At 41.9% G+C, this 17557-nt stretch overlaps 1 protein-coding gene across 1 annotated transcript in view; it reads right to left on the reverse strand.

Moving 5' to 3' along the window:
* The window catches only part of LOC121577743 (protein sidekick-2-like), a 242162-nt gene that overhangs the window by 89500 nt on the left and 135105 nt on the right, over positions 1-17557 (reverse strand). The window contains exons 9-16 of the mRNA XM_045207986.1: positions 11319-11435; positions 10142-10309; positions 9344-9446; positions 8459-8635; positions 5988-6124; positions 5718-5865; positions 1470-1610; positions 605-786 (exon numbers count right to left, since the gene is read on the reverse strand). Coding sequence (XP_045063921.1) covers positions 605-786; positions 1470-1610; positions 5718-5865; positions 5988-6124; positions 8459-8635; positions 9344-9446; positions 10142-10309; positions 11319-11435 — 1173 coding nt within the window. The remainder of the gene's footprint in view (positions 1-604; positions 787-1469; positions 1611-5717; positions 5866-5987; positions 6125-8458; positions 8636-9343; positions 9447-10141; positions 10310-11318; positions 11436-17557) is intronic.

Genomic DNA, 17557 nt, shown 5'->3' on the forward strand with positions numbered 1-17557 from the left:
TTATTACAACCCTGTGGCTTTACAGCTTTCATTTTCCATCTGTGGGCTCAAACATGAAATCAACTGCCAAGGTAGTGTAAGGTAATGTAGTATTCAGACCTTACAGAGGATTCAATAGGAATGCTTACCTGTATTCAGCAAGGATTACATTTATTCAGCAAGACTTCAATACCATTTGGCACGGATGTTAACTCAAGGTTGTTGCTCCAGTGCTGACTCTACTGCCTTCTACATGAACTGTATCAAGAAACTATCCCTATTGAACATCATTCTTAAATCCTCAACATGGGCATGGATGCTTGACAAGTTAATTTATGTGTCAACTCATGACATAGGTATTTAAAGGTAACTTCTCCACAGGTAAAATCCTTTCCATTCAATTTCATTCCAATTTCATCTAAGTATTTATCTGACTGTAAGGAGCAATGAGCAGAGACTATTCCAGCTCAAATCTGACTGACAAGCATAAGGGCCAATGAGCAGAGACTATTCCAGCTCACTTCTGACTGACAAGCATAAGGGCCAATGAGCAGAGACTATTCCAGCTCACATCTGACTGACAAGCATAAGGGCCAATGAGCAGCGAGTATCCTGGATCACTCACCTCCCTGCAGCGTCCACTCAGTGACCTTGTGGCTGAAGGTTCCTAGCCCCGCCCCATTGTAGGCTGCCACCTCGATCTCATAGTTGGTCCAGATGATCAGGTCCTCCAGGAGAATGTTGGTCACGTCTGGTTTGGAGATGTTCTTACTCTGGTAGTCCACCGGAAGACCTGTTAGACGATACCTGAGAGGAAAGAGAGGGGGAGGAGAGAAGGGAGGGAAGGAGGGAGGGGAGAGAGGAGAGGTTAGTCTGGTCTGGTTTGGAGATGTTTTTATTCTGGTAATCCAGACCAGTTAGACGATACCTGAGAAGAGACAGTACAGTCTAGTCTGAGACGATTGTAGCTACAAGGCCATCCAGGGTGAAGAAATTGAGCACAAACTGATTCTTAGTTGGAGAACAAGACATTCAACTCTTGCGTTTTGTATCATGGTCCCTGAGACACAGTGCCAGAGCGTGTTCAGTCCAGGGACTGTAGTACATTCATCTACAGTAGGGGGAGACAGAGTACTAGTCTACAGAACTCCACAGAGTGAGCAGATGACGATGACGACAGAGTAATTGGAATAGCTACAGAATGTCTGCCAATTTATTTGGGTCTACAGCATGACACAACCAGCTACAAACCTACTATAAACTGAGTGTATCCCTATTGATAAACTGCCAGAGCTACAAGAGTAGGCCAACTCCTAAAATTCCTCTATCTTTCACATTGAACCACAGCTAGTGGTTTAACTTCATTTTGAACATAACATAATAGCTCATGTGCTATCATATAGCATAACAACTCTCGCCCTTCATTCAGAGAACCAGGGAGGGTTATAGCAGCCAACCCATCCTGTTATCCCATGGGGGTGTGTTCTCACCGGACGCTGTAGCCTCTGAGGACCCCGTTCTGGTGGCTCTCTGGTGGGGTCTGCCACTGGATCATGATGGACTGGTTGGTGCGGCCGCTGGCAATCACGTTCTGGGGAGGGGCACTGGGAGGTTCCTCTGGTAGAGATACACTGCAGAGAGGAGAGAGTGGAGAGAAAGGTTGGAAGGAGAGAGTGTTGTTAATTTATCTGTCAGAAGAGAAGAGTCATGACATGTGACATGGGTTTCTTGATTTGACAATGTAGCGTGTTGATTAATCTGTAGACACTTGTTTCTCTTTCATGACCTCATGACCAGTTGCTCTTGTCATTAAATCAACACGATGTCATGAGAATGGCGCTGGGATGTATAGCGGCCGTTTTACGGACTAATTTGTGGTTTTTTGCGCTGATCGTAACTATTTTTTTTACATAATGTTTTCACAATCGTTTCCTATGGCCGAAAAGAGCTTCTGGACATCAGAACAGTGATCACTAACCTTGATTAGGATGAAGATTTCTACTTCAACAGTTAGGCGGCGCAGGACATACTGCTCACCCTGGACCAGGCCCTAATCCCTGACACTCAGAAGAGAAAGAGACGGCAATATAGAGGCCGACGTGCGGCACCCTGAATGAACTGCGGCGCGAGTAGATAAACCGCCTCTACCCTCCATTCTATTGGCCAATGTACAATCACTGGAGAACAAACTGGAAAAGCTCAGTTCCAGACTATCCTTTCAATGGGACCTGAAGAACTGTAATATCCTATGTTTCTCGGAAACTTGGCTGAACAAAGACATCGATAATATACTGTACATCTAGCTGGTTTTTCTATGCATCGGCAGGACAGAACGTCATAGTCGGCTCAAAGGGGGTGGTGTGTGTCTCTATTTATTTTTATTTTTATTTTGTTATTTTTTATTTTTAGTCATTTAGCAGACGCTCTTATCCAGATCGACTTACAGTTAGTGAGTGCATACATTTTCATACTGGCCCCCCGTGGGAAAGGAACCCACAACCCTGGCGTTGCAAGCGCCATGCTCTACCAACTGAGCTACATGGGGCTCAGTTGTATTAACAACAGCTGAGTTAGAATACCTAATGATACGCTGTAGACCAGGGATCATTAACTAGATTCAGCCGCGGGTTAATTTATTTATTGAGCGGATGGTCAGGGGGCTGGAACATAATTACAAATAATTTGTAGACTGCAAATTGACCCCAAGAGGCCCAAACAGATATCATATTTGACTAAAACATAATAATTTCAAACCTTGCTTACATTTATATACGATCACATATATCTCTCTATTATGTGTGGGAATATTTTGTAACAAATTTACCAAATTAAAATCACTTAGTGGTAATTTGCTGGTGTTTTTACAGTCTTTTATGTCCAACAATAAATAAATAAATGTAGGGGCCAAATAAAATCAGTTGGGGAACCATACTATTTACCAAGAGAGTTTTCATCTATATTTTTTGTAGCTGTCTATTTACCACCACAAAGTGATGCTGGCACTAAGACTGCACTCAACAAGCTGTATAAGGCCATAAGCAAACAAGAAAATGCTCATCCAGAGGCGGCGATCATAGTGGCCGGTGATTTTAATGCAGGAAAACTGAAATCCGTCTTAACAAATTTCTACCAGCATGTCACCTGTGTAACTAGAGGCGAAACAACTCTAGATCACCTTTACTCCACACACAGAGACGCATACAAAGTTCTCCCTCGCCCTCCATTTGGCAAATCTGACCATAACTTTATCCTCCTGAATCCTGCTTACAAGAAAAAATTCAAACAGGAAGTACCAGCTCAATACGGAAGTAGTCCGATGAAGCGGATGCTAAGCTACAGGAGTGTTTCGCTAGCACAGACTGGAATAAATTCATCCGATTTTAATTTTTTTAAAACATCTTCAGTCATTTAGCAGACGCTCTTATCCAGAGCGACTTACAGGAGCAATTAGGGTTAAGTGCCTTGCTCAAGGGCACATCGACAGATTTTTCACCTAGTCGGCTCGGGGATTAGAACCAGCGACCTTTCGGTTACTGGCACAACGCTCTTAACTAAGCTACCTGCCGCCCAATCCGATGGCATTGAGGAGTTTACCACAGTCACCGGCTTCATTAATAAGTGCATCGATGACGTCGTCCCCACAGTGACCGTACATACAGTAAATATCCCAACCAGAAGCCATGGATTACAGGCAACATCCGCACTGAGCTAAAGGCTAGAACTGCCGCTTTCAAGGAGCGAGACACTAACCCGGACGCTTATAAGAAATCCCGTTATGCCCTCAGACGAACCATCAAACAGGCAGTGTCAATACAGCCAATGTGAGTAAGACCTTTAAACAGGTTAATGTTCACAAGGCCGCAGGGCCAGACGGACTACCAGAGCATGCGCTGACCAGCTGGCAAGTGTCTTCACTGACATTTTCAACCTCTCCCTGTCCCAGTCTGTAAAACCTACATGCTTCAAACACGCCAAGGTAACCTGTCTGAATGAGTATCGCCCCGTAGCACTCACATCTGTAGCCATGAAATGCTTTGAATTGCACTCCGCACTGCCCTTTCCAAAAGGAACACCTACGTGAGAATGCTGCTCATTGACTAATGCTTAGTGTTCAACACAGTGTCCTCCAAGCTCATCACTAAGCTAAGGACCCTGGGACTGAACACTTCTCTCTGCAACTGGATCCTGGACTTCCTGACGGGACGCCCCCAGGTGATGAGGGTAGGCAATAACACATCCGCCACACTGACCCTCAACACGGGGGCCCCTCAGGAGTGCGTGCTTAGTCCCCTCCTGTACTCCCTGTTCACGGAAGTTTGCAGACGACACAGCGGTGGTAGGCCTGATCACCGACGACGATGATACAGCCTATAGGGAGGAGGTCAGAGACCTGGCAGTGTGGTGCCAAGACAACAACCTCTCCCTCAACATCAGCAATAAAAAGGTCCTGATCATAGACTACAGGAAACAGAGGGCCGAGCACACCCCCATTCACATTGATAGGGGCTGAAGGGGAGCGGGTCGAGAGCTTCAAGTTCCTCGGTGTCCACATCACTAAGGATCTATCATGGTCCAAACACACCAACACAGTCGTGAAGAGGGCACGACGACAACACCTCTTCCCCCTCAGGAGGCTGAAAAGATTTGGCATGGGCCCTCAGATTCTCATCAAGTTCAACAGCTGCACCATTGAGAGCATCTTGACTGGCTGCATCACCGCTTGGGACGGCAACTGCTCTGGCATCCAACAGCAAGGTGCTACAGAGGGTAGTGCGTACGGCACAGTACATCACTGGGGCTGAGCTCCCTGCCATCCAGGACCTCTATACTGTTTACTATCTGTTACTTTATTCCTAGTTATATGTACATATCTACCTCAATTATGTCGTACCCCTGCACATCGTCTCAGTACTGGTACCCCATGTTTATAGCCAAGTTACTCATTGTGTATTTATTATGTGTTTTACTTTTCTATTATTTCTCTATTTTCTTTCTCTCTGTATTGTTGGGAAGGGCCCGTAAGTAAGCATTTCACTGTTAGTCTACACCTGTTGTTTACCAAGCATGTGACAAATAAAATTTGATTAGATTTTGTCCATGCTATCTACAGTATCTGTGTCTAAGCTGTGTACAAAACCATCACTATGCCTTAATGCCTTTCCTACTGATGGAGACAGGTACCTACCCAGAGAGGGAAAAGGCTAATAGCACAGACCACAGTACACCAGTCAGATAATGCTGAATCAATTAAATCAAGTAAAGCTCTACAGTATATTATTATCCTGTCAAAACCTCGCATTTGAGCTGGCTTGACGAGCTAGCCTGTGTAAGAGGAGGGTTGCGTCCCAAACGGCCCCCTATTCACTACATAGTGCACTACTTTCGGCCAGAGCACACTACATTATGAGAAGTGACTCAGGCTAGTGAAGCCAAACTGATCTCCACAATCTCCCGGGACACCCCCAAAGCCCTCTCTGAGTGAGTGAGGTGGTGGTGTGTGTCTGGCTGCATCGGCTCAAATTCTGATCCTTCAGCAGATAAACACACACACACACACATACACACATAAACCATGGACAATGTGTACTGGGACAGGGGATCACACACTGGTTGACTGGGAGACTGAGTGGGCTGTTATCATTGGACAGCAGGGGATAAGGGCCTTTAGAGGGGAGAGAGGGATTCTGGGAGGACTCTCTCTCGCTCCCTCTCCCTCTCTCTCTCTCTCTCTCTCTCACCGGTCAGTCTCCTTGCTGAACTGGCCCTTGCCCACGTCGTTGACGGCACACAGGCGGAACTGGTAGGAGCGTGCTGGGATGAGCCCACTGACGGTCACCGATGTCAACTCCGGCTCTATGTTGGCCAGGAGGATAGCCCAGGGAGCGTCTAGCACAGGAAGAGAGAACAGACACATAGATGATCTAGTCCTCTTCATTATATTCCTCCTACTAACAGTGGTTTATTCTTTATTGTTGTCCACCTCCCTGTGTCCTCCTGAGATCACTCACTGTTCTCAGAGACCTCCAGGATGTAGCGAATTAGGGGGCTGTTCCCGTCGAAGGGTTTGGCCCAGATTAGGTTGATGGCTCTCTTCTCCGAGGAACTTAGCAGGGCCGCAGGGTTCTCTGGAGCATAAGGCAGCTGCCTGTGTGTGTGTGTGTGTGTGTGTGTGTGGGGGGGGGTCGTCAGACAGACAGAAAGATATGACTGGATGAGTTGTAAACATACATTCTAAGAGGTAAGATTGACTCAAAAACCAACAGTATAGGAACCTAAGAGAGCAGGGTAGAGAAGAAAAGAGAGAGACAGACAGGAGTGTGGTTAGACAGCTGAGAGACAGGAGAGGTGAGAATGGGGAGAGAGGTGAAACAGTAGCGGTGAGACAGGAGAGTTTAGACAGGAGAGGTGAGACATGTGAGGTGAGACAGGTGAGACAGGAGAGGTGAGACAGGTGAGGTGAGACAGGAGAGGTGAGACATGAGAGGTGAGACATGTGAGAGACGGCGAGGTGAGACAGGAGAGGTGAGACAGGAGAGGTGAGACAGGAGAGATGAGACAGGAGAGGTGAGACGGGGAGGTGAGAAAGGAAAGCTGAGACATGAGAGCTGAGACAGGAGAGGTGAGACAGGAGAGGTGAGACAGGAGAGCTGAGACAGGAGAGGTGAGACAGGAGAGGTGAGAAAGGAAAGCTGAGACAGGAGAGCTGAGACAGGAGAGGTGAGACAGGAGAGGTGAGACAGGGGAGGTTAGACAGGAGAGGTGAGACAGGGGAGGTTAGACAGGAGAGGTGAGACAGGTGAGAGACGGAGAGCTGAGACAGGAGAGCCGAGACAGGAGAGCTGAGACAGGAGAGCCGAGACAGGAGAGCTGAGACAGGAGAGCTGAGACAGGAGAGCTGAGACAGGAGAGCTGAGAGAGGAGAGCTGAGACAGGAGAGGAAAGACAGGGTAGATGAGACAGAAGAGGTGAGACAGGAGAGGTGAGACAGGAGAGGTGAGACAGGAGAGGTGAGAATGGGGAGAGAGATGAGACAGGATAGGTGAGACAGGAGAGCTGAGACAGGAGAGCTGAGACAGGAGAGCTGAGACAGGAGAGCTGAGACAGGTGAGAGAGAGAGGTGAGAGAGGAGAGCTGAGACAGGAGAGCTGAGACATGTGAGGTGAGACAGGAGAGCTGAGACATGTGAGGTTAGACAGGAGAGCTGAGACATGTGAGGTGAGACAGGAGAGCTGAGACAGGAGAGCTGAGACATGTGAGGTGAGACAGGAGAGCTGAGACAGGAGAGGTGAGACAGGAGAGCTGAGACAGGAGATGTGAGAATAGGGAGTGAGGTGAGACAGGAGAGCTGCGACAGGAGAGGTGAGAATGGGGAGTGAGGTGAGACAGGAGAGCTGAGACAGGAGAGCTGAGACAGAAGAGCTGAGACAGAAGAGCTGAGACAGAAGAGCTGAGACAGAAGAGGTGAGACAGAAGAGGTGAGAGAGGAGAGCTGAGAGAGGAGAGCTGAGACAGGAGAGGTGAGACAGGAGAGGTGAGACAGGAGAGGTGAGACAGGGTAGGTGAGACAGGGTAGGTGAGACAGGGGAGGGGAGACGAGAGGAGAGACAGGAGAGATTAGACAGGAGAGGTGAGACAGGAAGCTGACAGGAAAGCTGAGACAGGAGAGCTGAGGCAGGAGAGGTGAGACGTGAGGTGAAACAGGTGAGAGATGGAGAGCTGAGACAGGAGAGCTGAGACAGGAGAGCTGAGACAGGAGAGGTGAGACAGGAGAGGTGAGACAGGAGAGGTGAGACAGGGGAGGGGAGAGGAGAGACAGGAGAGATTAGACAGGAGAGGTGAGACAGGAAGCTGACAGGAAAGCTGAGACAGGAGAGCTGAGGCAGGAGAGGTGAGACGTGAGGTGAGACAGGTGAGATACGGAGAGGTGAGACAGGAGAGCTGAGACAGGAGAGGTGAGACAGGAGAGGTGAGACAGGAGAGGTGAGACAGGAGAGGTGAGACAGGAGAGGTGAGACAGGAGAGGTGAGACAGGAGAGGTGAGACAGGGGAGCTGAGACAGGGGAGCTGAGACAGGAGAGCTGAGACAGGAGAGCTGAGACAGGAGAGCTGAGACAGGAGAGCTGAGACAGGAGAACTGAGACAGGAGAACTGAGACAGGAGAACTGAGACAGGAGAACTGAGACAGGAGAACTGAGCTACAAGAAGACAGTTTGACAATGAGTCAGAGGTGGCAAAAGAAGGGGAGGTCAGAAAGTTAGAAGATGGTGAAGCAACAGAAGTATTTTCTGTGTGGTAAATAGAAAACAAAAGACAGAGAGAATTAGAAAAATGCCATAAAGAGGAGAGAAAGAAGTGAGAGAGACAGAAAACAAGCAGTATATCTTGTTCAAGAAAGAGAGAAAGAGAGAGAAAGAGAGGAAGAGAAAACTAGAGGATGATAAAGAGAGAGAGAGAGAGAGAGAGATGTCGATGGTGTTACCTGACTCGGAGGTGTGCGCTGCGTGAGTCGTTGCCCCCTACGGATGTAACCCTACAGGTGTAGTTCCCAATATCACCTGACCAGGTCTGGGAGATGTGGAGGGTACCATCAGGGTCCAGCCGGATACGGGGGATAGACTGGGCGTTGATGGCCGAGCCCTCCTTCTCCCACACATACCTACAGTTTAAAGGTCCAATGCAGACATTTTCATCTCAATATCAAATAATTTCTGGGTAACAATTAAGTACCTTTCAATTAAAATGGTCAAAAAGAAACAAAAATAACTTCTTATCAATGAGCAATTTTTCAAGCAATAATTTTCTAGGACTGTCCGGGAGTGCTCTGCGTGAGGAGGGGAAAACTGAAAACTAGCTGTTATCGGCAGAGAGGTTTGGAACTCTTTCTTATTGGTCTATTAACTAATTTACTGCCAAAACTCCATCTCACTGAAACAGGCTGAAATTTCAGGCGGCCTTTTCAAACAGCTCTTACATTAAAAGGGCATTATCATACATTTCCCACAGTATTATTCCAACCTCATAGTCTGGAAAAAATATATATAAAACACAGGAAAATCATATTTTTTTGACTGCACTGAGCCTTTAACACACAGTTACACATTGATATACACAGCAGGTGTAAGGCCCCTGTGACCCTGTGACTTTGTCATATTGTTAGTGTGTGTTGTTGTATGTATGGTTGGAGAAAAGTGTGTCTGTCTGTGTGTATATAAGGTGCTTTGTGTGCCTCTCTGTGTGTGTGTGGGTGCAGTGTGTCTGTATGTGTGTGTAAAAGTGTACTGTGTGTGTTTGTGTGTGTGTGTGTGTGTGTGTGTGTTTGTGTGCGTGCGTGTACATAGTGCTTGGTGTGTGTGTGCTCTCCTACCTGACGGTGACACTGGGGTCATGTGTAACTCCACAGGTCATGATGGCCTTGGTGCCTTTGATGACACTCTGGTCCTGAGGGGGGTTGTTGATACGGGTGCGAGCTGTAGGGAGAGAGAGTGGATGTATGAACACACGCTTATACACACACACTAGAAAGGGAAGGATGCAGTGCGTGCTGCACGTTCTGATTTCTCCAAGTGGCACATGTTGTCACTGGATCAAGTCACATGTTGTCCCTGGATCAAGTCACATGTTGTCCCTGGATCAAGTCACATGTTGTCCCTGGATCAAGTCACATGTTGTCCCTGGATCAAGTCACATGTTGTCCCTGGATCAAGTCACATGTTGTCCCTGGATCAAGTCACATGTTGTCCCTGGATCAAGTCACATGTTGTCCCTGGATCAAGTCACATGCTGTCCCTGGATCAAGTCACATGTTGTCCCTGGTTCAAGTCACATGTTGTCCCTGGATCAAGTCACATGTTGTCCCTGGATCAAGTCACATGTTGTCCCTGGATCAAGTCACATGTTGTCCCTGGATCAAGTCACATGTTGTCCCTGGATCAAGTCACATGTTGTCCCTGGATCACATGTTGTCCCTGGATCAAGTCACATGTTGTTCCTGGATCAAGTCACATGTTGTCCCTGGATCAAGTCACATGTTGTTCCTGGATCAAGTCCATCAACCAATCAGATAATAGTCTACTATGCGACATAATTGAAATGTGCAAGATTTGTTGAGTCTCCCCCAGGATTGACAAAGTGTACAAGACCCCCCCCACACACACACACTCACCCCACACCACCAAGTCAGCAGCAGCCTCATCTATGCCCCGGGAGTTGCTGGCCATGCAGGTGTAGGTGCCAGCGTCTGATATGTGGGAGGGGGAGATGAGCAGGCTGCCTGACTCCAGCAAGGTGAACCTGGGCAGCTGAACAGAACCACTGGCCAGAACACGCTCACCTGGGGGTAGAGAGAGAAGAGAGAAAAGAGAGAGAGAAGAGAGAAGAGAGAAGAGAGAGAGAGAGAGAGAGAGAGAGAGAGAGAGAGAGAGAGAGAGAGAGAGAGAGAGAGAGAGAGACACACACACACAGAGATACACACAGTTTACTGGGGTCACTGACACGTGTTTTTGTAAATTACTTCAAGTTCAAGTTTTATTGTCACATGCACAACAAGTACAGTGAAATGTTTAACAAGCTCTACCCAACAGTGCAGTAATCAATATAAAAATAGTAAAACTAATAATTATAAAATTATAAAATTAAATAAAAATATATATAATAAAGAAAACACGAGAAATAAGAAATAAGAGATGTCTTGATGGGAAGCTTTGGGGAAGCCGGGGAAACTGTTTGGGGAAGCTGGGGAAACTGTTTGGGGTAACTGTTTGATTGATTGTTACTTTTTATTGATTGCATTTCATATTTAATGTGTTTAGTTTGGAATTTTGCCAAAGGAGACCTGGGTCTCAATATGACTCCTTGCTTAAAGCTGCAATATGGAACTTTTTGGGCGACTCAAATGTGAGTTATAGATCTGTCATTCCCATCTAAATCAAGTCTAAGAAGTAGATATTTTCTATGTGCGCCATTTCTATGCTTCCCGCTCTTAAGTTTATTTTTTACGTCTTTTACTTTTGGTTTTGTACACCAGCTTCAAACAGCTGAAGATACACTATCTTTGGTTATTGAAAATATATTTCATAGTGGTTTGAAAGGTACAATGATTCTCTATACTGAAATTAGGCAAACTATTAGATTTTTTGTTACCAGGAAATGGCAGAGCAATTGTTGCATATTGCACCTATAAATAAAAGTTAAATAAAACATTTAATAAACAAATGTCTGCTATTAATCTGCATGAGCTAGATTCTGTTTAAGTCCATCGTTTATACATAAAGGAAAAAATGGTGAATGGTCCCCTATGACAGTGTGTGCCTGGTGGTGTGGTGCAGCGGAGAGAGTCTGACCTTTCTGCCAGGTGATAGCTGGTCTTGGTGCTCCTGATGTTTCACAATGGAGGATGACTGACATGCCGTCAATCACCGTGCTGTCGGACGGTCCAGCAGTGATGTTAGGGGCAATGCCTGAGGGAAGACACACGCACACAAAAATGCACACTCAGTGTTCAGTAACACTAACACTCCCAGCATTAACACAGCAGTCACACACCTTTTATTGCCTTCATACTATACACTCACAACCCAGAAAGAGAGGGAGGGAGGGAGGTGGTGGGGGGGGAAGAGTGAAAATAGTTGTAGCCAGAGTGAAAGGAGTTAAAAGAGTTGTAGACAGAGTAAATGGAGTGAAAAGCATTGTAGATTAAGTAAAAGGAATGAAAATATTAAAGGAGTGAAAAGAGTTGTAGACAGAGTAAAAGGAGTGAAAAGATTAAAGGAGTGAAGAGTTGTAGACAGAGTAATAAAAGTTTGTAGACAGAGATTACGGAGTAAAAATAGTTGTAGACAGAGTAAAAGGAGTGAAAAGTGTTGTGGACAGAGTAAAAGGAGTGAAAGAGCTGTAGACAGTGTAAAAGGAGTGAAAGTAGTTTTAGACAGAGTAAAAGGAGTGAAAAGAATTGTAGACAGTGTAAAATGAGTGAAAAGAGTTGTAGACAGTGTAAAAGGAGTAAAAGAGTTGTAGACAGTGTAAAAGGAGTAAAAGAGTTGCGGACAGAGTAAAATGAGTAAAAAGAGTTGCAGACAGAGTAAAATGAGTGAAAATAGTTGTAGACAGTAAAATTAGTAAAAAGTTGTAAACAGAGTAAATTAGTTAAAATAGTTGTAGACAGAGTAAAAGGAGTGAAAACAGTTGCAAAGAGAGTAAAAGGAGTGAAAAGAGCTGTAGACAGAGTAAAATGAGTGAAAACAGTTGCAAAGAGAGTAAAAGGAGTGAAAATATTTGTAGACAGAGTAAAATGACTAAAAAGAGTTGCAGACAGAGTAAAAACAGTAAAAAGATTGTAGTCAGAGTAAAATGAGTAAAAATAGTGGCAGACAGAGTAACTTGAGTAAAAAGAGTTGCAGACAGAGTAAAATGAGTGAAAAGATTTGTAGACAGTAAAATGAGTAACAAGTGTTGTAGACAGAGTAAAAGGAGTGAAAAGAGTTATAGACAGAGTAAAAGGAGTGAAAAGAGTAGTACACAGAGTAATAAAATTGAAAAGAGTTGTAGACAGAAAATGAGTGAAAAGAGATGTAGACAGAGTAAAGGAGTGAAAGAGTTGTAGACAGTGTAAAAGGAGTGAAAGTAGTTGTGGACAGAGTAAAAGGAGTGAAACAAATTGTAGACAGTGTAAAATGAGTGAAAAGAGTTGTAGACAGAGTAAAAGGAGTGAAAACAGTTGCAAAGAGAGTAAAAGGAGTGAAAAGATTTGTAGACAGAGTAAAAAGAGTAAAAATTGTTGCAGACAGAGTAAAATGGGTGAAAATATTGTAGACAGAGTAAAATGAGTAATAATAGTTGCAGACAGAGTAAAATGAGTAAAAAGAGTTGCAGACAGAGTAAAAGGAGTGAAAAGATTTGTAGACAGAAAATGAGTGAAAAGAATTGTAGACAGTGTAAAAGGAGTGAAAAGAGTTGTAGACAATGTAAAAGGAGAGAAAGGAGTTGCAGACAGAGTAAAAAGAGTAAAAATATTGTAGACAGAGTAAAATGACTAAAAATAGTTGCAGACAGAGTAAAAGGAGTGAAAAGTGTTGTGGACAGAGTAAAAGGAGTGAAAGAGCTGTAGACAGTGTAAAAGGAGTGAAAGTAGTTTTAGACAGAGTAAAAGGAGTGAAAAGAATTGTAGACAGTGTAAAATGAGTGAAAAGAGTTGTAGACAGTGTAAAAGGAGTAAAAGAGTTGTAGACAGTGTAAAAGGAGTAAAAGAGTTGCGGACAGAGTAAAATGAGTAAAAAGAGTTGCAGACAGAGTAAAATGAGTGAAAATAGTTGTAGACAGTAAAATTAGTAAAAAGTTGTAAACAGAGTAAATTAGTTAAAATAGTTGTAGACAGAGTAAAAGGAGTGAAAACAGTTGCAAAGAGAGTAAAAGGAGTGAAAAGAGCTGTAGACAGAGTAAAATGAGTGAAAACAGTTGCAAAGAGAGTAAAAGGAGTGAAAATATTTGTAGACAGAGTAAAATGACTAAAAAGAGTTGCAGACAGAGTAAAAACAGTAAAAAGATTGTAGTCAGAGTAAAATGAGTAAAAATAGTGGCAGACAGAGTAACTTGAGTAAAAAGAGTTGCAGACAGAGTAAAATTAGTAAAAAATAGTTGCAGACAGAGTAAAATGAGTAAAAAGAGTTGTAGACAGAGTAAAATGAGTGAAAAGATTTGTAGACAGTAAAATGAGTAACAAGTGTTGTAGACAGAGTAAAAGGAGTGAAAAGAGTAGTACACAGAGTAATAAAATTGAAAAGAGTTGTAGACAGAAAATGAGTGAAAAGAGATGTAGACAGAGTAAAGGAGTGAAAGAGTTGTAGACAGTGTAAAAGGAGTGAAAGTAGTTGTGGACAGAGTAAAAGGAGTGAAACAAATTGTAGACAGTGTACAATGAGTGAAAAGAGTTGTAGACAGAGTAAAAGGAGTGAAAACTGTTGCAAAGAGAGTAAAAGGAGTGAAAAGATTTGTAGACAGAGTAAAAAGAGTAAAAATTGTTGCAGACAGAGTAAAATGAGTGAAAATATTGTAGACAGAGTAAAATGAGTAACAAGTGTTGTAGACAGAGTAAAAGGAGTGAAAAGAGTTGTAGACAGAGTAATACAATTGAAAAGAGTTGTAGACAGAAAATGAGTGAAAAGAATTGTAGACAGTGTAAAAGGAGTGAAAAGAGTTGTAGACAATGTAAAAGGAGAGAAAGGAGTTGCAGACAGAGTAAAAAGAGTAAAAATATTGTAGACAGAGTAAAATGACTAAAAATAGTTGCAGACAGAGTAAAAAGAGTAAAAATTGTTGCAGACAGAGTAAAAAGAGTAAAAATATTGTAGACAGAGTAAAAAGAGTTGTAGACAGAGTAAAATGAGTGAAAATAGTTGCAGAGAGAGTAAAATGAGTAGAAATAGTTGTAGACAGTACAATTAGTAAAAATAGTTGTAGACAGAGTAAAATGAGTGAAAAGAGTGGTACACAGAGTAAAAGGAGAGAAAATATTGTAGACAGAGTAAAATGAGTAATAATAGTTGCAGACAGAGTAAAATGAGTAAAAAGAGTTGCAGACAGAGTAAAATGAGTAGAAATAGTTGTAGACAGTAAAATTAGTAAAAATAGTTGTAAACAGAGTAAAAAGAGTTGTAGACAGAGTAAAAGGAGTGAAAATAGTTGCAGAGAGAGTAAAAGGAGGGAAAATATTAAAGGACTGAAAAGAGTTGCAGACAGAGTAAAAGGAGAGAAAGTAGTTGCAGAGAGAGTAAAAGGAGTGAAAAGATGTGTAGACTGAGTAAAATGAGTAACAAGTGTAGTAGACAGAGTAAAATGATTGAAAAGAGTTGTAGACAGTGTAAAAGGAGATAAAGTAGTTGCAGACAGAAAAATGAGTAAAAATAGTTTTAGACAGAGTAAAGGAGTGAAAAGAGTTGCAGAGAGAGTAAAATGAGTAAAAAGAGTTGCGGAAGAGTAAAATTGGTAAAAATAGTTGTAGACAGAGTAAAATGAGTGAAAATAGTTGCAGAGAGAGTAAAAGGAGTGAAAATATTAAAGGAGTGAACAAGTGTTGTAGACAGAGTAAAAGGAGTGAAAAGAGTTGTAGACAGAGTAATACAATTGAAAAGAGTTGTAGACAGAAAATGAGTGAAAAGAATTGTAGACAGTGTAAAAGGAGTGAAAAGAGTTGTAGACAATGTAAAAGGAGAGAAAGGAGTTGCAGACAGAGTAAAAGAGTAAAAATATTGTAGACAGAGTAAAATGAGTTAAAATAGTTGTAGACAGATAAAAATGAGTGAAAAGAGTTGTAGACAGAGTAAACGGAGTGAAAAGAGTTGTAGACAGAGTAAAAGGAGTGAAAACAGTTGCAAAGAGAGTAAAAGGAGTGAAAAGATTTGTAGACAGAGTAAAAGGAGTGAAAAGAGTGGTATACAGAGTAAAAATAGTTAAAATAGTTGTAGACAGAGTAAAATTAGTAAAAATAGTTGTAAACAGATTAAATGAGTAAAAATAGTTGTAAACAGATTACATGAGTGAAAAGAGTGGTACACAGAGTAAAAATAGTAAAAATAGTTGTAGACAGATTAAAATGAGTGAAAACAGTTGCAGAGAGAGTAAAATGAGTGAAAAGATTTGTAGACAGAGTAAAATGAGTAGAAATAGTTGTAGACAGTAAAATTAGTAAAAAATAGTTGTAAACAGAGTAAAAAGAGTTGTAGACAGAGTAAAAGGAGTGAAAATAGTTGCAGAGAGAGTAAAAGGAGGGAAAATATTAAAGGACTGAAAAGAGTTGCAGACAGAGTAAAAGGAGAGAAAGTAGTTGCAGAGAGAGTAAAATGAGTGAAAAGATTTGTAGACAGAGTACAATGAGTAACAAGTGTAGTAGACAGAGTAAAATGATTGAAAATAGTTGTAGACAGTGTAAAAGGAGAGAAAGTAGTTGCAGACAGAAAAATGAGTAAAAAGAGTTTTAGACAGAGTAAAGGAGTGAAAAGAGTTGTAGACAGTGTAAAATGAGTAAAAAGAGTTGCGGAAGAGTAAAATTGGTAAAAATAGTTGTAGACAGAGTAAAATGAGTGAAAATAGTTGCAGAGAGAGTAAAAGGAGTAACAAGTGTTGTAGACAGAGTAAAAGGAGTGAAAAGAGTTGTAGACAGAGTAATACAATTGAAAAGAGTTGTAGACAGAAAATGAGTGAAAAGAATTGTAGACAGTGTAAAAGGAGTGAAAAGAGTTGTAGACAATGTAAAAGGAGAGAAAGGAGTTGCAGACAGAGTAAAAAGAGTAAAAATATTGTAGACAGAGTAAAATGAGTTAAAATAGTTGTAGACAGATAAAAATGAGTGAAAAGAGTTGTAGACAGAGTAAACGGAGTGAAAAGAGTTGTAGACAGAGTAAAAGGAGTGAAAACAGTTGCAAAGAGAGTAAAAGGAGTGAAAAGATTTGTAGACAGAGTAAAAGGAGTGAAAAGAGTGGTATACAGAGTAAAAATAGTTAAAATAGTTGTAGACAGAGTAAAATTAGTAGAAATAGTTGTAAACAGATTAAATGAGTAAAAATAGTTGTAAACAGATTACATGAGTGAAAAGAGTGGTACACAGAGTAAAAATAGTAAAAATAGTTGTAGACAGATTAAAATGAGTGAAAACAGTTGCAGAGAGAGTAAAATGAGTGAAAAGATTTGTAGACAGAGTAAAAGGAGTGAAAAGAGTGGTATACAGAGTAAAAATAGTTAAAATAGTTGTAGACAGAGTAAAATTAGTAAAAATAGTTGTAAACAGATTAAATGAGTAAAAATAGTTGTAAACAGATTACATGAGTGAAAAGAGTGGTACACAGAGTAAAAATAGTAAAAATAGTTGTAGACAGATTAAAATGAGTGAAAACAGTTGCAGAGAGAGTAAAATGATTGAAAAGAGTTGTAGACAGTGTAAAAGGAGAGAAATTAGTTGCAGACAGAAAAATGAGTAAAAAGAGTTTTAGACAGAGTAAAGGAGTGAAAAGAGTTGTAGACTGTCTACAACTCTTTTCACTCATTTTACTCTGTCTACTACACTTGTTACTCATTTTACTCTGTCTACAACTCTTTTCACTCATTTTACACTGAGTAAAATGAGTAACAAGTGTAGTAGACAGAGTAAAATGAGTAAAAAGAGTTTTAGACAGAGTAAAAAGAGTTGTAGACAGTGTAAAATGAGTGAAAACAGTTGCAGAGAGAATAAAATGAGTAAAAATAGTTGCGGAAGAGTAAAATTTGTAAAAAAAGTTGTAGACAGAGTAAAATTAGTAAAAAAAGTTGTAGACAGAGTAAAATGAGTGCAAATAGTTGCAGAGAGAGTAAAAGGGGGGAAAATATTAAAGGAGTGAAAAGAGTTGTAGACAGAGTAAAATGAGTGAAAAGAGTTGTAAACATAGTAAATGAGTTAAAAGAGTTGTAGACAGAGTAAAAGGAGTGAAAACAGTTGCAAAGAGAGTAAAAGGAGTGAAAAGATTTGTAGACAAAGTAAAATGAGTAACAAGTATTGTAGACAGTGTAAAAGGAGTGAAAAGAGTTGCAGACAGAGTAAAATTAGTAAAAAGAGTTG

This window comes from Coregonus clupeaformis, chromosome 1 (assembly GCF_020615455.1).
Source record: "Coregonus clupeaformis isolate EN_2021a chromosome 1, ASM2061545v1, whole genome shotgun sequence".
NCBI lineage: Eukaryota > Metazoa > Chordata > Actinopteri > Salmoniformes > Salmonidae > Coregonus > Coregonus clupeaformis.